Genomic DNA, 21424 nt, shown 5'->3' with positions numbered 1-21424 from the left:
GGTACAGCCTGTATTTTACTGAAATCATCAAATTTTACTGACAAAAATGACAAAAAAAGACAAGCTGTAAATAACATAAATTATTAATTTACTTAAACAAAATAATGAGCAATAATTTTAAAAGAATAAATGAAAATGAATAACAAATTAAAACTGTTCCATATTTAGGTACTCCGAGGACGAAAATGGCAGTCCTTGATTGTGCGGTTAATAAAGTACTTTTCATGCAGATTGGTAGTATCTTGAAAAATGCCATTTATATCAACCAATTCAATTGGTCTTGAATCCTAGTATGCTGATGAAAGTTTTTGTACTTGTAGTTGTACACGAACTTGTAGTGCAAGTCTAACTAAAAATATTTCACAAATATTGCCAAAAGTGTTCCGATTTAGGTACTCACCCAGTATATGATATATCATTATACAGTACAGGTATGTGCCATGTGTAGTCATTCTAAAATGACTAATGCCATGTGCTGTGGTACGAAACAGTCTTAAAACAATGGTACAGAACGATGTTGAAGTGTTCTCCGACATCCATTACTTTCCATAAAAAGGTATTACAATAGAATTGATATGTACACACTTCAAAATCCAACCAATTTGCAAAAATCCTACAGCAGAAAAACTGTCCGCCATCATTAGAATCGATAATACACAACTTACCTCGGCAAGCCGCCATGTTGTTCCCACACCACGTGAGGTGTCGATGGTAGTGCGCATGCCCAATGCGCGAATTTAACAGGTGCCCGCGGGGGCGGACTAGGCATGCGCAGCGAAACGGAGAGCCAATGCGCATGCCCGACTTTAAACTTTTTCCACGCCCTGTTTTCGTATGTCAATGTGTGCAAGCACACTCAAACACACGACAAACTATACAACGTTATTTAGAGGTAATCTTCATATTTAACCAGGAGAGTCTGGTGAACATTATAACGCTGTTCAGAGGTTTAAACTTCCGAGGTAACGGGACAATTAACCTCGGAAGTAAATTGTGCCTCGGAAGGTTGCTGTGTACTCATATGATTAACCTCCAAAGGATATAAGCGCAAACGCACACACACACACACACACACACACACACACACACTCGATAAATGTATAAATCGAAAGTAAAACCCAAAACAATAATGACAGAAATAAATATTACAGCACACCAAAAAATGCAAAAATGATTATGAGTGCCGTGTAAATGCCAAATATTAGGTTTGTACCGTTGATGGAGAAGGTTTATCAGGCAATGAGAGGAAATTTATCATCAAGTTCCATATAAGAGCCAGATAGAATTCCTTCATCCAAGCCACTTACCTTGTATTCTAATAATTTTGTTATAAATAACCGTTAAATGAACAAAAAGGGGGGCAACAATTAATTTTGGTATTGAGATCAAGACACTACTCACGCAGTATTTAAGTGTGCCAAAAATAGTACCAAATAGGTTCAAATTTTTTCAATACATTCATAGTCAACGTTTTAGCATTTCAGTAATTCAATATCAATTAATAACTAATTACTTTATAGTATAAGACATTAATAAAATTAGTATAACTGAATACCTATGATACGTATTTAGAGCTATACAAACAACATGATTCAAAGACATTTGATGTTTTTGCTTGAAAGTAAAAAGTGCACGATTTAAATTATTGAGATTACAAGACTGTTTATTTCTTTACAGGGTTTCGGACTATAGCTATAACTTATATGATGTACATATTATGAACATTTCTTTCAAAAATAGTTTACATAATTGCAATGCTATGCACAAGTCTTAATGTAGTAACGCAGTTTAATTAAAATGTCGTAATTAAACTAAGCACACCAAAAAGTAACCAACAATTATATTCAACCAATCATACTTGTTACAAGGTGTTATAAAATGCAAAAAAAGGTTGGTCATGCAAGACATATACATGAATATCAAAGTAAGAGTTAAGATACTAGTGACATGGACATTGCGCATTCGCTAGCGCCTTCCTATCACGGAATGCCGTTTTGGCGCCGGTTCAATGCATTATAATTGGTCCGAGTAACTCATAACGGCCAGATAAGTTGTAAAGCATTCAGAACAATGCCTCATGTTGTTGACGTGAACAGCGCTGTGTTTGATGGCAACGTGTTCAGCGATCGTGCTGCCTAACTAACACCGAAATCCATAGGTCCTTACTTGCAATTGCTCTTGGTGATGACGTATCCAAGCGATTTCTTAGCACACCGTATACAGTGAATGGTAGGGTAGTTAATACGAAAAATATGTTAGGAAGAGAAGTAACTTAGTCAAGGATTTCATCCTACGTCGTGATGATTGTTCATTCTCATTCGGTATTGAGGCGGCATTCTGGGGATACGTCCGACGTAATTTCCTTCTTTGAACAAATAATGAAACAATAATAGTTACATTTCCGGAAATTATTAACAATATTGGGATAACGGTAAGAACCTTCAGTATCAGTGCTCTCCGTTGTACAATTATTTTTTTTCAAATCCCTTAGAGGCGAAAGAACAGTTCATGACAGTGATTTTTTCTACAACTGTAGTCTTTAGTTCATAGCCAACAGTGTACCATGCATGGAACAAGAAGCATAACACCAGCAAAATTATCGATGCAATCACGGCATTCTTTTGTGTGAGTTTTATTTTTGCCCAAACTGGGCATCTTATCATTAAAAGTATTTCCGTCGTTGACAAGACCAGTAACCAAACGGAATAGCATGCAGCCACATAGGTTATCCATTGCACTGTCTTACAAATCACCGTATGTAGGTTTTTCACTCGGATTGTAGTTGTGTAGTCAATCATGTTTGTGAAAACAGACGACCATAACAAAGTTAGGTCAGAAACGAAAGACCGATTCAATAGATGCTCGTCGAAAACTTACTTATTGTGGGCCGTTTCAGAACCATAATGTTGACGATATTTTCACAAGTTCCAGTGATAAAAAGTAAAACCGGTACAGTTTTCCACAGCTAATATCTCGCATGGCATTCGGGGAAGGTTTCCGAAAAACATTTATCCATTTTGAATTGTGTAAACTCCTTATGGAATGTTTGTCTACACATTGTTTTCTTATTTTACTCTGAAGCAATGACTGAATGATTCAATATTTTTACCGTTGCCAATAATCATCGATCACACCTTCAATTTGATATTTAAATATTCAATAATCGCTCTTTTCAAGGAACGTGTGTATCCCAGTATGTGCTATAAATGTATCCGGAATTTTCTCACCGTTCTGTCACGGTATTTCAATTTGGTTGCTCTGGTAACAACACATAATTGATAAGATCCTGTTGTGATTTAAGGAAACAGCAGTTTATTGACGTATTTTTATTACATTTTTCATAGATAAATTCCATTTAAAGCAACGAGTTTTTCTTACAGCAAGCGCGTGTTTAACGTATTCAAATAATTTATTTGTGAATAATTGTTATGCTTTCATAATTATCGTTACACAAATATTTGTCATGCATTCAACTACTTTCCTATTATGTAGTACATATATACACACGCATCGTGTCCACCTAAATTACGCTGACATCAACAGTGTCCAAATTTATTCTTTGTCAAAAATATTGATATGTGTTGTATTGCCGTCATCTTTTCTTAAGTTGGTATGACATGGTAATCATTATAAGTTAAAATGAATGCAGTTTTTTAGTCGATTGATACTTCCACAATCACAACTTACAACAGGTTATGATGAACAAAGCAGACTCAGTTTGATTGAGACGGTATATAAATAGCGTTAGCAGGTACAACACTGTATACACTAGTAAATCGCTGTGTTTGGACATAGTTCAATAACGTATATTGGTGGTAACCATGTTCTTAGTGAATGCAACGAGCTAGATTCCATATTTCCTATTTACACTATCGTTATGTTCCTGTCATCAGTTACAAAGTATTTAGGAAAGTAAGTAATATATTTTGATAGTGCAACGAAGAAAATTCCATTCATCTTTTTAAAGCTTCCCTTTTCCAGCACATTGGCGGCATGGCGCTACATTATTGTGTAAAATGATTATACCTTAATAGGTAACACGATTTATCAAGAAAATTAATATTCGTACGATAAGGTAAAAAATGAATAAATGCTGATTTCAAATTAGAACGATGGACAAGTGTGTATGCTTATGAGTTAATGTATATTCCTAAAGCAGCATTTAATACGAAACAATATTAATCATATGATAACATCTTTACTAAATATATAACCAGTGTAATGGGGTATAATTGTAGTTTTATTACGACGATTGTTTTAATGTTTTAGCAAATGGTTATTCCCCGACCAGAGTAATAAACCATGTTTAAATATTTGATATTGACATTTGATATATACGAATAAAATTATTGATTCAAGTCTTTGAGTGCAACTCGATTAATATGGTATTGAATTCTTTAAAGTTGAATTATTAGAGACAGTTCTGTTAATTAAAGTATTCATTTATAGTTCATGCATATTAATGAGGTAATGACTTGAATAATAATTTGTTTGGCAACCTTTAAGATAAGTAGCTACTTCCAATTAAATAAGGTTTAACATCAATTTCCATGTATGAAACATTTAACGTATTTTAAATGTTACATGACCGTTTCTTATAATATAATACTGTTCTATATTTACGGGTTTGATATTTAAATCGAGTATATACCAAGATAGATCGCTCAGGTCATTTATAAGTTTTTTACATCGTATCAAAATGTCTTGCTAAACCTTTTCTTATACATTTTCAAATAGTGCTTTCAATGTCAAGTTCTTATAACTGTCGTAAAATAGTTTACGCTTGATAAAAGTTACGTTTTCAAAAAAATGTTTCTTCTTGTAAATCAGTTTTGCTGTTCTTTATGATTGGCTTTAAGTTGTGTGGTATATTTAGATGTTGATACTCCGATGACATGGGATTTGTTCAGGAGATATATTCTAAATCGTTTTTTTTTCTTATTATTATCAAACTCGGTATATAGCCAAATATATCGGACGAAAGCGATCAACAAGTAGATTGCATATATCACTTGGGTAGTGACATTTTTAGACATTTTGATCATTTTGACAAAAATAGTAATATCTGATTCGAGAGTTAACTTGATACAGCGATGCTATTATAACATATGGTATTGGTCAATCGATCCATTAGTTTCAGTTACCAGAGCAAGGTTGTTTGATATTCTAGAATGATAGCCCTATAATTTGCTTTAGAAATACTTCTTTTAATTACTTACACAATTTGTGGAATATAAACAATTTAGTTTTATGATTGCAAGTCACCTATGAAAAACCCCCGTCATGATCACTTACTTGTTAATTTATATATATATGTACCTCAAACTCTTGTCCAGTAATACAGTGTAAACTGAAGGGTCAAGCCTAGTAGTCAAACATTCAAACATTGACTCCGTAAAGGGGCACCCAAGAGGTGATCGAAGTCATTGAACGAGATAAAAAAGCATGCAAACACCACAACAAGAGCATACATGCATCAATATAGCTTAATCAATACATGAAAGGATATGGAACGGTCAGTGAAAGTTTACTGGTACACGACTTCAATGTAACTGAGATCGTGATAAAAAGAAAAGCTTTTTGCAATGAAAAATGTAGATTTTAAGATGGAACTTGTCATCTAAGACGATCAAGGTATGGCCACTGACTTGTCCATTTATCAAAATTTGTACCTCAAACACTTGTTTAGTAATACAATGAAAACGAAGGGTCAAGCTCAGTATTCAAACATTCAAAATTTGAACCATTTTAGAGCAACACGCTAAGTGCTCAAAGTCATTAAACGAGATACAAAAACCAGCAAACACCACAACCAGAATATACATGCATTAAAATAGTCTAATCAATAAATGATAGGATATGGAATGGTCAATAACAGCTTACTGGTACACGAGTTCAATGGTAGTTGGTAGGCATAACCTCACACCTATCAACAGTAATAGAACATTCCAAACGTATAAAAGATATAACCCACATCGAAGCCAAAATCAACTATAAAACATTAAAAGCTTAAGTAAAACTAACAATATGAAGTGAACAATATGTCACCTGCATACAAACGAGTCCAGTCGTTGCAGCATGTCCAACTTCGTAAGAGGTGTCCGATATAACTCTATATTTGGTGATGTATTTCTCTTGAAAGACTCTTCGGTACATTTGATAGAAAAGGAATCTAGAACAAAACAATTGTTATCTTACGACAATGACTGTTGATGACATAAGGGACGTGCAATAACAGGCGTATTAACATCATAGGCCAATTGTACTAGTTACAAGATTAAATTCCACACTCAATGTACGTTTGATACGTACTATTAGATTTTATATCACCCATAAGAACAAATACAATAAAGAATTTACTGAAACACCATGTTTATTTGCATTTAAACTTTATTTATGCTATTTCGTTATGTATTACATTCCGGATATTTTGAAAAGAACTTGATATGTTGAAACGCAAAGCACTTCAGTAAAAAAAGTTAAACCAGTTTATACGAAAACGCATCAAGTCAGACAAATATATCGTTGCAAGGATAATATATATTTTACTCATATTATATGACTTCTGTGTCACTGTTAAGGTTTTATTTCAAATAACAAAATCAATTAATGCATTTACAATTCATTGCCTTTAAACAGCATCATGTATAAAAGTAATGCTACTGGCCTTTGAATTGTTTTTAGAATGAATTTAATGCGCATTAAAGTTCGTACTTAAAGAAATAAAAGTTCATGTAAATAACGTGTATTATAGTTTTTATCACGTAACTTGCATACTGGTGGTGGTATTCCTCATATAAAGATGACAAACATATTTCAAAATACAGTCAAGATAGAATGTTAACTCCATAGGCAGATCACGCAACCATATGATCCTACAGCATAAAGTCAGCTGGAGCGCAGAGGCGTTCTTTATTAATGAGGCGATTTATTTTTACAATGTAGACCTTGATCACATTAGTTTAAATGGGTTTCAATATCATTTATATAAAAAGTAAAAATGATGTACCTTTTCACAATATAGATTCAGATGTTCAAATTGTACAGGAAGAACTTAAACTCCGTAGTTTGATGTTGTTTGTTATTTTCTAAACCCATACTTCAATGCAATTGTCTCACGTGGTGTTCTAAAGCACAGTTATATAAAACTGTATTGCGTAACAATATAAAGCCTCGGTTTTATAAAACAGTTCGCAAAGTTTCTACAAACATCTATATTGTAACGTTCTAAAGCCTCGGTCATATGCAACGGTCGGTCACGCTTGACGTTTAAAAGCTACACTTTGATGACAATATCTTGTGTACGGTTCTTAAGTTTCAGTTCTAGGGGTCTTTATCTATAACTTTCCTGCTTTACATTATGAAGCCTCCTTTCTGTGATGCTTATTTATGCAAATCAAAGCTATATTGCTACATCAGGTTCTAAACCACATGTTCTTTAAAATTTCCATACGTAAAGTTTTGAAATTTCAGTTATAATTTTTATTATGACGTTTCCCTTTCAATCACAGACCTATTAAACTCATCATCGTAACCTTCTAAAACATAAGTAATATGGAACATCATTGCTTGTCATTTTCAAGCTTCCCTTCTTTCAAAACGAGGGGTGAAATCGTAAAGGTTCTATCTGCTTCTTTATTTTATGTCACTTAGAACCTTTTCGCATTCACCCCCTCGAAACTCTCTTGTGTGTTGTTCTTGAACCTCAGTTTGATAAACTTTTCTTGCGTGTTGTTCTTAAACCCTCAGTTCTATGAACTTGATCGTCAACAATTCATCACATTTGTGTTACTCAAACAAAAATGTATAACGCAAACTACAACTAGCAATACCAAACTATCAATCTCTAAAAATATTACGAAAAACAAGACAATATTTACAGCATGATAGACTAGAAGAAGTCAACACTTGTGTTTACGTATGAGCAATTGTTACTTCCCTTTGCTGGGAGCTGTTCGATCAATATTGTAGTAGCATATAACCGGCTTTTTTGCTGTATGATAAGTATAAAACTCGTGATTATTTAAACTTGTCGTACTAACAAAATGTAAACTTGTAAGACTTTTTACGTGTGCGAGTTTCATGACTGTCTATATTTAAAGACGTTTGAACATCGTTTCATGCATATGACTGTTTGACCATAACTTGTGATAATGTAATAGGCATCGTTCTCAGAGGAATTCTTCTACATTTATTATGGCCAACCTAGAAGAAAAAACATAATAATAAATCCTTCGTTTGGGATAAACTGCTTCCCTGCACGCAAGAAACAGGCGAATTGCATTATGATTTCGTATCCATGCCAGATACAGGATCTATCCACTGATGTTGAGTTGTCTTTCCTTGGACACTTGTGATCAGTTACTTCAGATTCATTTATGTTTCGACCACCGAAAACATCGAACGTGAAAGCGAGAATCGGTAAAAAGATTTATAAACATTATATGTGTGTATTACGTTCTAAATGGATCAAATGAGGGGCCCATTGACTACGTTATAATGTAGCATCACATTGGCCGTCAAAAGCACTGTGTCCCGACAGTTAAATGAGTAATGTTACCAAGAATGAAATCGTGATTCAGTTATTTTAACTCGGTCTTTAAATTTTAATTTCAGTGTTTCGATTTATTGTCATCAAGAACAGCATTTTAGTTATATCCGCCAGACACATATTAATTAAAATTATATAATACTTTCTTTCATCGGAGGCATTTTAGTTATATCCGCCAGACACATATTAATTAAAATTGTATACTACTTTCTTTCATCGGAGGCATTTGCTATTTCTTGTTCATTCTGTTTCCCTTCAGAGGTGTTCTCACAAAGTGAAATTGTGCTTAGAAGTATCGAAACAGAAATCCTTCAATATAAACAAATAGTACATCTTTAGTTCATGCTTTATATGATCTATATAATCAAAACATACGTTGAACTCACTAACAATACAAATGCAGTTTACTATCCAAAGCCTTTGTAAAATATTTAAAAGCATTCCTTTAACGTCAAGTAAACACTGATTATTCTCTCTTACTAAAACTGTTGACTGCTCCCTCAGCAATTGACCTTAGTTGTTTATATTGATGTGTTAAACCAAAAGAATAATTGTCAATAGGTTTTAAAAAGATAATGTTTAAGGATCTGTGCAATGTTTGGATACATGTGTGTTTAAACGATATCAAGTAAGTGATTTAAGTGTATCATTTTATCAAAAAGGTCTGACTTTAACAAGGAAGTAATTTACTTCTGAATATAAAGCAGGTTGGTGTTCCCCGGTCTTCAGAGATTAAAGGGTTATTAAAATTTTGAAATCCACTCTTTTTTATTGATGACAAATAATGTGTTAACATTTAAAATTCAAACAAATATATATCACTAGCTGTGACAACTAAATGACTTGTGAAAACGTTGGGATTTTAGTAAAAGGATTTTATATCTATAATAAGATCGATGCAGAAGTATTGGGTTCGGTGAAGTATTTTTTAATTGCTATTGTGTTTTTAACGTAATTATTTTTTTCGATAGGTTAAAAAAGGAGAATATGTTTGGGTGTGTTCAGTGTTTAGATAGAGGTGCTTTAAAGGATGAAATATAAGTGTTTTAAGCTTCCAAAAGAGAAAGTAGATTTTTCAACAAGGAAGTTATTTGCTTCTGAATATAATTCAGGTAATTTTACCATTATAAGCTCGGTTGTTCAGAAAGATAACAATTTATTTCAAACACTCTCGAGTCCGCTTTCTGTGTCAAATTCACAAGTACTAAGTGTCTAGTGAGAGTAAATTGAGGGTGCAAAATGTTATAAGAAGTTAGAAAATTAACAATTCGCCCTGTACTTTTCATGGTATTTTAAATAAAGGAATACCAATAAACTTGGCCCATAAAAAAAACGTTAAATGTGTTAAATAAAGAATAACTTTAAAAAGAGACCTTTTTGATGTGGACTTTCGATTTCCGTTTTTTATATTCTTGGCTTTTTGCTGTAAATGATTTCTACTTTCGATATCGCGATAACAGTGTTTTCGCGACAATAAATTCGTCAATAACTCATCAACATTGTATTATTAAAACAAACATATAGAATTGAAGCTATTACTAGAAAACCTAACTTTAAAGCAATGGAATTTTATATTACGAAAACGCGTTTTAATAAATATTTACATCAAGATAAACTCGAAGCAGACACCACTTTTGCTAACGTATGACCACTGGTCACCTCCCTTTGCGGGGAGCTGTTCGAATAATGTTGTACTTACTGCATAACTGTCGTTCATGCTGTCTGAAATGTATAAAACTCTTAATTATTTTAACTGGTCTTGCTTGAACGTTTGTTCATGAAATTCTGCTATAGATTCGGCAGTACTTAAGCAAATCGTTGTATGTATATGACTGTTGACTATACTTGTGAATGAAATGACCATTGTACGGAGAGTAAATATTGTGTATTTCTTATTTTGACTAAAATGAAAAACAACCAAGAATAAATAATTTGTTGGGAACAAAAAGCTTCTGTCTCTGTGAGCAAAAAACAGAACAATTGCATTATATGTATCGTTTCCAGATACAGGATTGTATCCTCTGCTGTTGAGTAGTCCTTCATCGGACACTTGTAATCAGATACTTCACATCCATTGGTGTTATAACGCGATGTTTCGTCAAAGCAAAAAACAAATGTGAAAGCGAAAATCAACAGATAATACATAAAAAATCGTGGTGTTTATAATGTTGTTTTTATTGTTTCATTTTATTTTCACAACAATTGCAAATAATTGTAAATCATTGCAAACAAAATGTACGGTCCATTGTCTTTAAAGTTAGTATGCAACATCTATGTTTGCCGTCAAAAGCACTTTGTCCCGACAGTTATATGAGTTATGCTACCAAGAATAAACCGTGATTTAATTATTCGGGCTATTTTAAATGGCGCTCGATGTCCTGGGTTTCATCTTCCGATTATTTTCGAGTTAATGCCCTCAATAACTTCATTATTATAACCAACAGACACATATTCATCAATATTCGATCTACTTGTTGCATCTGAGGCTTTTTGCTTTTTCTTGTTTTTTTCTTCATCCGTGTTCTCAAAAAGCGAGATTGTGCTTAGAAGTATCAAAACAGGAATCCTTTAATTAAACAAATAAACAAGTTTTAATTTATGCATTTCACTATCTATATCGAAAACCAACAATCTTGATTACAGTTCTGGGTGTGTACCTTAATGAAATCAATAAAGAATCCATATCACACATCTATGATATTCCCTTAATTAAAGCTATTTTCTATCGGAAGTGGTTGATATATATGTCTTAAAATAGTCCTTCAATTACATGTTCACAGTGAATATCGTCGTCTAACTAAACTGTTGACTGCTCACGCACTAACTTACGTCGGTTGTTTACATTGATATACCTGCTTTTGTTTATCCCTTATCAATATTTTAAATAGGTTTCTAAACAGAGGTCTTTTGTGAGTGTGTTCAATATTTGGATAATATGTTTTTAAATGATGACAAATAAGTGTTTAAGCGTATCAGAACATATAGGAGATTTAAATTGAACAATGAAGTCATTTGCTTCCAAATACAATGCGGGTTGGTTGACTTCGTTTTTTGTAATCTTATTCATGATTTTGAAGTCCACACTGAACGTTTTTGATATGTTCTTTAATAGAATGTTTGACAGCCATATTGAAATTACATGCACGATGCGTTTTCAGTCGGTCCAGAACGCGATTGGTAATGCCGTTTTCGAGCTAAGACATATCAGTATAGGTATGTTTACTGTTGCTGCTTTGTTGATTTTGTATACTGTTATCGATTATCCGTCCCTTGATCTCAAGGCATTAACATACAATCGGCTTGCAGTAGATACTATGTTTACCGTACATATAATATTTGTAAGGGACGTTGGCATTCAATCAGCTTGCTATAAGTAGGATGCGTGTTTGGTTTATGCGATACATGTTAGTGACGTTGACATACAATCAGCTTGCTATAAGTAGGATGCGTGTTTGCTTTATGCGATACAAGTTAGGGACGTTGACATACAATAACCTTGCTATAAGTAGGATGCGTGTTTGCTTTATGCGATACAAGTTAGGGACGTTGACATACAATAACCTTGCTATAAGTAGGATGCGTGTTTGCTTTATGCGATACATGTTAGGGACGTTGACATACAATAACCTTGCTATAAGTTGGATGCGTGTTTGCTTTATGCGATACAAGTTAGGGACGTTGACATACAATAACCTTGCTATAAGTAGGATGCGTGTTTGCTTTATGCGATACAAGTTAGGGACGTTGACATACAATAACCTTGCTATAAGTAGGATGCGTGTTTGGTTTATGCGATACATGTTAGGGACGTTGATATACAATAACCTTGCTATAAGTAGGATGCGTGTTTGCTTTATGCGATACATGTTAGGGACGTTGACATACAATCAGCTTGCTATAAGTAGGATGCGTGTTTGGTTTATGCGATACATGTTAGTGACGTTGACATACAATCAGCTTGCTATAAGTAGGATGCGTGTTTGGTTTATGCGATACATGTTAGTGACGTTGACATACAATCAGCTTGCTATAAATAGGATGCGTGTTTGGTTTATGCGATACATGTTAGGGACGTTGACATACAATCAGCTTGCTATAAGTAGGATGCGTGTTTGCTTTATGCGATACATGTAAGGGACGTTGACATACAATCAGCGTGCTATAAGTAGGATGCGTGTTTGCTTTATGCGATAAATGTTAGGGACGTTGACATACAATCAGCTTGCTATAAGTAGGATGCGTGTTTGGTTTATGCGATACATGTTAGGGACGTTGACATACAATCAGCTTGCTATAAGTAGGATGCGTGTTTGGTTTATACGATACATGTTAGGGACGTTGATATACAATCAGCGTGCTATAAGTAGGATGTTTGTTTGGTTTATGCGATATATGTTAGGGACGTTGACATAAATCAGCTTGCTATAAGTAGGATGCGTGTTTGGTTAATGAGATATATGTAAGGGACAAGAAAAAGTTGAAATCATAGCTGTACTTATCGATCAAAAGTATAATCAAACTGTAAATGGCATTCTTCAATCATGCCATTTTTATACGTATAATTCAAATATCAAAACCATGGGTGAAGTTATACATGAAAATAACAAAAACATTATTCGTTCGTTACACAGCGCAATATTTGAAAGGCAGGCACGCATATATATGATTTGCGATGGATAAAAATTCGTCAGTACTTAAGCAAATCGTTGTATGTATATGACTGTTGACTATACTTGTGAATGAAATGACCACTGTACGGAGAGTAAATATTGTGTATTTCTTATTTTGACTAAAATGAAAAACAACCAAGAATAAATAATTTGTTGGGAACAAAAAGCTTCTGTCTCTGTGAGCAAAAAACAGAAAAATTGCATTATATGTATCGTTTCCAGATACAGGATTGTATCCTCTGCTGTTGAGTAACAAAATAACAAAAACATTATTCGTTCGTTACACAGCGCAATATTTGAAAGGCAGGCACGCATATATATGATTTGCGATGGATAAAGTGATTGGCACGGCGTTAAAGTCTTAAAGGGACTATACACCAGATTGGCACGGCGTTAAGGTCTTTAAGGGCCTATACACCAGATTGACACCAAAAAAGTTTTTTTGTAACGAATCTCACGACAATAAATTAATAAAATGTTTTTACTCTTTGATATCATAATTGTTAAAGAAATACCAAAATGTAAATAAAAAAAAAAACATGAAGGAGACCGGGTTCGAGCCGGTGTCACCAAAATTGCAGTCTAGTGAAGTATCCCCTGTGCTACGTAGGCATACAAAAAACGTTTGAATATTTAAGCTATATACCTATATCACGTGATTTCATCGACTAGAAAATCACGCATGATAATTAATTCTACTAGGTATACATACCTAGTAATCTTTTTTTAATGAAATAATACGAAACAACTGCGAAAATAAATAAAAGTAAACTATGTGATACTTCAGTTAGTTAGTTTGAATGCATTGTACACATCGATACAATTTTTTTCGCTATTTCATCATATCTTTTAGTAATAATTGTGTTCACAGATAACGTAGCTTTCAGTCAGCTTTGTAGCAAACTCTTTGAAATAATTTGTATTGATCTTGAGTATCATTTCAATATTCTTATTTTCAGTGATACATGTACTTAAATGACGATATTGTGATGACTATGAAACAATAGATCGACCAATAACAATAACTCAAATCAAACCTTTGCATTAAAGAACGTTTTGGTTTAACTCATTATATATTGAACCTTCATAATCATATGACATGGCATCAAAGCAGATTCAGTGTGAAATGTGCGGTAATGAAAATGCAGTTGGAAATTGCAAAAGTTGCGGATACGTTGGTGAAGCTTGTGTAGATATTCACAAGTCAGTAAATGTTTTTCAAACGCATACTGTCATTATGCACGAGGCTGTTAAAATGCATGAGGATGGTACAGACAATCCAAATGTCATATTGCGGGACATCACAGAAGAAAGATGTGAGCAGCATCCGAATGAAAAGGCGATATTTCTTTGTAAAATTCATGATTCCACGATGTGTGGCCGATGTGTTCATTCGGGACATCGTCCTTGCGGAGAAGAAGTCGTTGACTTGTTGAATGAAGTAGTTAACATTGACTGCGAGAGAGTCAACACAATGAAGTCATTATTGATGGAAATAAAAGATGAGATTCTGCTTTTGAAAAATGAAGCAGAACACAGTAAGGAGAATTACAAGAAAAACGCTGATAAATGTGTGCAAGAATGTATGGGATTTGAAAATAAAATTAAACAACGTGTACATGAATTGACAAGTGGCATTAGAGACGGAATAACGAAGAAACATAACGAAAACTTGACCATTCATTCCCATATTACTAAACTGTGTGATGAGAAAACCAAGTGGTGTCGCGATTTAGAAAGTAAAATTGATAGTTTTGTTGACAAAAATATGGCTGGACACCTGTATCTAATGAACAGACATTTTGAGAAAGAGGTTTCGGATGCCAGATTCCACCTTAAAGAATTCAAACAAAACATACTTTCAAAGGGTTTGACTTCAAAGAAAACAAGGTCATACTAAAATGCGTGTTTGAAGATTTGGAGGAGGTTTGTGAACATCAAGAAGAAGTTACTGGGAGCGACGATGGCAATGCCAATGATGTTGGCGCATCAACCACAAAAATAAACCAGGTATCGAGTGTGGTGTCGTTTGCTTAAGTGCTACAAACTGTAATATTTCTTACCGGCCACATGTCGCTTTTCATCCAAAATGCACGTTGACCATCAACAGCAGTTGTTCTTACTCTTGAATTATTAAGTTATATGCACATAATGTTTCATATATTCATTAATTACAACTATGATTTAGTCTAGATTGTTGATCTTTATAGGACTGCATTATTTTTTTTAAAACAATATCATAATTCAACCCAGTCTGTCCGATTGGAAAAAAAATGTTAAAACGTGCAACATTTTTAAAAGCCCATATACTGTTCTTTATTTGAATGTTTGATTTTAGACTCGGCGGGAGCTCACTGTACTGTTGAGTCAAATCAAGCAAGACTTAGATCAGTCAGAAAAGGTTTGTAAAATTGTATCCCACCTTTGTACTTTAACATGTGTTCTTAAACACACAATACATTAGATAGCTAAATACATGATTAGTTTATTCTTAACATGTGATAGGCGGCATTATATCAACGCATGTTTTCTATCGCATTTCGAAGTGTGTCTCATTATATACTATGTTTTAAATCTACATTGGTATTTGTCAAATTGTGTAAAGTTTTTTGTTTTTTATTTTGGCTATTGCATAGCACACGGATACTGGTGTCCAAATCATTTAGGCCGCTTAACTGAAATATGATTAAATCATATTAATTCGTTTACCTTTTCAAATACTACCTAATCGGATTTTAAAATTAAAGACGGGGAAAGTCGATCGTCTTAATTGGTTGCTGAAACTAGTATCTGGTAGTTACCTTGATATGTATGTAATATGATGATAGTAAGTGTTGTTAGTACTTAAATTTAATTTAGATAATTATTCACATGTTTACAGGCAAGGAATGCACTTTGTGATGAGCTGAAACAAGTGAAACAAGACAAAGATAATTCAGAAAAGGTGAGACCAGTTATATAAATATTATAAGTCTTCGCGTACAGATTTATTCAGGGAAAGCACGAATATTTAACCGTGCACATTAGTCCTTGCAATGAAACGAATGTATTGGATAAATCATATTTTGTTCAATCATATGAATTCGCAATAAAAGCTATAGTCTATGTGTACTGACAACTCAACTAACAAAAAAAATCGCTTTCATGATTTCAGAAAAGACAGATACTCGAACAAGAATTACTGAAAGCGAAACAAGGAATAGAGGAATCTGAAAAGGTAAGCTTTTCACAGAAACCTATATTCCTATATATAAGATATTTGACAAATAGAAATTATTCATGACGCTTTTTGACGCTGAGTAGAACGGGATATATTAACCTAATCGAACATATTCAAATATCTATTAAATCGTAAAGAATATGTTAGTAAACCTAACTTTTAATTAGTACATATGTTAGAATATTCGAACACGTATCCAGACGAGATATGAACTATGTAATACATTGCAACATGTTAAACATAACCAAGATAGTTTTGAAAAGGTGATATTTTAAGAAACAAGTTTTTTCAATCGTATCTTACATCTACATGGATTGTTCTTTTAGTAAAACACAATACCCCTAGCAAATAAAACTTCGATATATGTGTAATAATTGGTTTCAATTCACTAAATATTATTTTAATTATTGTTTCATCTGAAAAACTTGCATTCAATATGCAAAAAGTGAAAAATAAATATAACTAATCCGGAAAAGCTTAGAAAAACATGTCGATAAGGGACTGGTTATATGAGCGTCATTCCGCAATTATTTTTTTGCTAATTACTTTATCTCAGTTACGTTGAATGTTGAACCATCTTCTGGTAATAGAGATATCCTATAAATTTCCACGTGCAATTCGAAATAAGTTTTCAATAAATCCCTCTTTAAAAATCGGCATTTCCATGTCTTGTGATCTTATTTAAGCATAAATACTAGCTGAATTATGTTGCAATTCAAACAAACATTATGAACTCTAATTCGTACGTGTTAAACAAATTGTTATCCATTTGATGAAAAAAAGAACAACAAAATATTTTTTGAGAACTTTGAGGTGGTAATTGCAGAAGTTTTGAATATTCATTGAATAAGCAAATTGATAATTTTTTGTATTTTTAGAAATTGATAACATTTGTTTGGTCAGATTATGTAACAATTATTTTGGTTGCAAGTAAACCCTTATATTCTTGGTTATACTATAACGAATATATAATACCTGATCAAATTGCTCTTTGTCGATAAACCTGAATGTAATGAATATCAATCGAAGAAGCCAAGAAGCCAAAAATGGAGCACAATCCTTGACTCTACTTTGCACGAAGCGAGCGACATATAGCGTACTAGCAAGGGCCCTGTTGAAATACACAACGCTTAGGCCTTACATACACTAAGCGAGAAACACATAACGTACAAACAAGGGTCCTGTTAAAAGGCACAATACTTAAGCCTACCTTACACTAAGCGAGATACAAAAAAACGCGCAGGCAAGGGCAAGGGCCCTGTTATAAGGCACAATACCTAGGCCTACCATGTACTAAGCGAGAGACACATTACGTACAAACAAGGGCCCTGTTAAAAGGCACAATACCTAGGCTTACCATACACTAAGCGAGAGACAAATAACGTATGAACAGAGCCCTGTTAAAAGGTACAATACCTAGGCCTACCATATCCTAAGCGAGAGACAAATAACGTACAAACAAGGGCCCTGTTAAAAGGCACAATACCTAGGCTTACCATACACTAAGCGAGAGATACATAACGTACAAACAAGGGCCCTGTTAACAGGCACAATACCTAGGCCTTCCATACACTTAGCGGGAGACATATAGTACACACAAGTGCGCTGTTAAAAGTCACAATACCAAGGCCTACCATCCACTAAACGAGAGAAACATAATGTACAAACAAGGGCCCTGTTAAAAGTCACAATACCAAGGCCTACCATACACTAAGCGAGAGACACATAACGTACAAACAAAGGCCCTGTTAAAAGTCCCAATACCAAGGCCTACCATACAGTAAGCGAGAGAAACATAACGTACAAACAAAGGACCTATTGAAAGGCACAATACTTAGGCATATCATACACTACGCGGGAGACACATAACGTACAAACAAGGGCCCTGTTTAAAGTCACAAGGCCTTCCATACATTACGCCATAAACAAAAAACGTACATACAAGGGCCCGGTTTAAAGGCACAATACATAGGTTTACCATACACTAAGCGAGAGATACATAACATACAAACAAGGGCCCTGTTAAAAGTGACAATACCTAGGCCTTCCATACACTACGCCATAGACAAATAACGTACACACAAGGGTCATGTGAAAAGTCGCAATACCTAGGCCTACCATACACTAAGCTAGAGACACTTAACGTATACACAAGGCCCTTGTTAAAAGGCAAAACGCTAAGGCCTGCAGTACACTAAGTGAAAGACGAATATACAAATGAAGGCCCTGTTAAACGGCAAAATTATGAGGCGTAACATACAATTAGCAACAGCTACACAAAATATAAATAAAATAAATGTATAAAGGCACAGAGCTAAGGCCTACCATGCATTCAGCGAGTGACACATAACGTACAAACCACAGTGCATTAAACACTTTTAATCAATACAATATGGTATAATCGCCTTAGAACGGTCTCAGAGTCACGAGTTCATGGATAAATATAAAAAGCACACACTTGTAAGAGTCATTGGTCGTGCGAATGCGGTATTAGATCATTGTTCAATAGTAATCATGATAAAGTATTATCAATTGTTGCACATATTATGATTTGTGCAATATTTATTTTATGTACACGTGTGTGGAATCGTATGTCGCCATTAAATCGAGCATGTAGACAATTTGTTTGATATATGATAGAACAGTCGTTTGGTAATGTAGCTAATAATTGCTTTAACAAAGGTTTAGTTTCTACGTTTAATAAAATATACAAAACATTGCTTTCCTATATTAACTTTCATTTTCAACATACCGATTCTAACTGATTGTGTGACGAAAATTATATGCTTAGTAAAACTCATTTACATTCTATGAGCTGCTGCATTGCCCACCAATGTATTTAATACTTTTTGATGAAAGAAAATAATATTTTGTGAGAGCATACATGTATACATACTTTTGCTTACCCGCTGGATTTGTCGTTGTCATTGTGCAGATTGTATTTTATGTTTCTTTATCTACAAATATAAGACACGCTAGTAGGACCATAGTAGATAGTTAAAAAATTTATTTTAACCTGGTTGGTCTTGTGATACTTTTTGACTAAAACTAAAGAAATGTCTTTTTGGCCACCTGATTGGACTCTTGTTAAAACTGTAAAATTGGAATATTGAATACGCGGGCGGTCAATTGTGTTAACGTCTTAGTTTTGTCGTGAACCTGGCCCCATATAATAAGTTTTAATTGTATACAATACAATAGTTATCATTATCCATATCTCACGTCATATTATCCTTACACGATTACAGAAGGAACTGTGTGATAAGCTAAAACAAGTACGACCTATATAATTCAGACAAGGTGTAGCCTGTTACAATCAATTGTTTTGAAGATTTAAAGGGAAGGCAATATTACTGAACCATTTGAATGAATAATATGTTGCAAGACAAGAAATGGATTAGTCATTTCTATAGATTTCGCTAATGTTTTGCCGCTATGCTTTCAGACAAGGAAGGGGTTTGAACAAGAGTTACTGAAGGCGAAACAGTGTATAGAGAAATATGAAAAGGTAAGATATCAATGCAAGGGTGTATTTTGTCAAATAGATGCATAAATATATGACAATGAAGAAACCTAAGCTGACCGGTCAAAAAAACTGAAATCCAAGCTACTCAAGTTTCTAGTGTAAACTCGAAAAGAATATCCTAGAAAACGTAACTGATTCAGTTCAGATGTGTAAGATCATTTAACACGTGTTCAGACAAGGAACATGCTATGTGATGAGCCGAAACGAGAAAAAAACCTGTCGTAAATGAATTTTAAAAGGTGAAAGCTTCACCATCATGTTTAATGAATCAAATCTTAGACAGGGAGAGTACTTGTAGTAAGTCACTTACAAAAGTCATGGCAAAAGTCAACTGTTTTCATTCAATTCAATTCGAAATATTATACGAACGCCTTTGTTTTATTTAAATAAGTGCAATAATCCATTAGCTGCAGTACATAAAAGAAGACCATCATAATGAGGAAAAGGGGAGGTATCTGTGTGTAAACATGTTTATTAAGGATTGATCTCATAGTTTCCTGTGTTCTTGCAATGCAATGAAACGTCATTCCGTATATCGAATATTCTCAATAATTTGCTAAATATATTACTCATGAAGATGAATTGCATTAAATATTCATAAATAATTAGATATTTAAAACAAAAACAACAATATCTTAATACTAGTAAATATTAATACAGAACTTCAACTATTCCAAATATGCCGAGTTCAGTGCATTATTATACAGCGTTTTGGCTCAGCCTCTACGCTTTGGGTCAAGCTCCCTGGCTTTTGGCTCCAGCTCAACCCAGAAAAAGAGTAAAAACATGCTTATTCCGGTAAACAGGCGGCCATTTGTATTCCCGACAAAATAAAAGCAATCAATAATACTGGTTTGATCTAAAATGTTGGCTTCTTGAGTGAAATTCAGCTGGAAATTGGTGAAATTGTTCTACTTTCGTTTGTAAACATGCATGTGTTTGATGAGAGAATCAGTCGTATAACTCCATAAAAATATGTTAACAAAATAATCGAAATACGTATGAAGATCAAACACATTTATATGACACTGCGTTCCCGGATAAGCCCTCATAATTGTGATATTAGATAAAATATCGAGTCATACTTACCTTTTATGATGGTGTCCGTTCTTTTATAAGTGGCATACATTATGGGTTTAATAGTAGGATCATCTTAAGTTCAGGGTATGATTCTTATCTTGTCCGAGGTTCAGTTCATCTCTTCAGTTAGTCATACCACGAGTAAACAACACAATGGTGTTCATCTAGTATCGGTATCTCATACAACGAGTTAAACGTTCTGAAAATATATACATACATTTCAACACTAATAAGCATGGAATTAATAGTATAGTTCCTAAAGGTGAGCTAAGCTGTCTTTATATCGTAACAGCCATTAAAAATCTGTATTTACATGTTAATCACTTGCAGTGGCAGATAAAATTAAATTGCTAAAACTTATCAAACATGACAATATA

At 33.8% G+C, this 21424-nt stretch overlaps 1 protein-coding gene across 1 annotated transcript in view; it reads left to right on the top strand.

Annotated features, from left to right (window-relative positions):
• Nucleotides 1–14320: 14320 nt before the first annotated feature.
• LOC128245813 (uncharacterized) overlaps nucleotides 14321–21424 on the top strand; it is a 28368-nt gene continuing 21264 nt past the window's right edge. The window contains exons 1-6 of the mRNA XM_052964038.1: nucleotides 14321–14940; nucleotides 15063–15231; nucleotides 15560–15622; nucleotides 16103–16165; nucleotides 16376–16438; nucleotides 19887–19949. Coding sequence (XP_052819998.1) covers nucleotides 14321–14940; nucleotides 15063–15231; nucleotides 15560–15622; nucleotides 16103–16165; nucleotides 16376–16438; nucleotides 19887–19949 — 1041 coding nt within the window. The remainder of the gene's footprint in view (nucleotides 14941–15062; nucleotides 15232–15559; nucleotides 15623–16102; nucleotides 16166–16375; nucleotides 16439–19886; nucleotides 19950–21424) is intronic.

The sequence above is a fragment of the Mya arenaria genome, chromosome 9, assembly GCF_026914265.1.
Source record: "Mya arenaria isolate MELC-2E11 chromosome 9, ASM2691426v1".
NCBI classification, from domain to species: Eukaryota; Metazoa; Mollusca; class Bivalvia; order Myida; family Myidae; genus Mya; species Mya arenaria.
The sequence above is the reverse complement of the archived record's forward strand: the minus strand, read 5'-3'. Positions and strand labels throughout refer to the sequence as shown.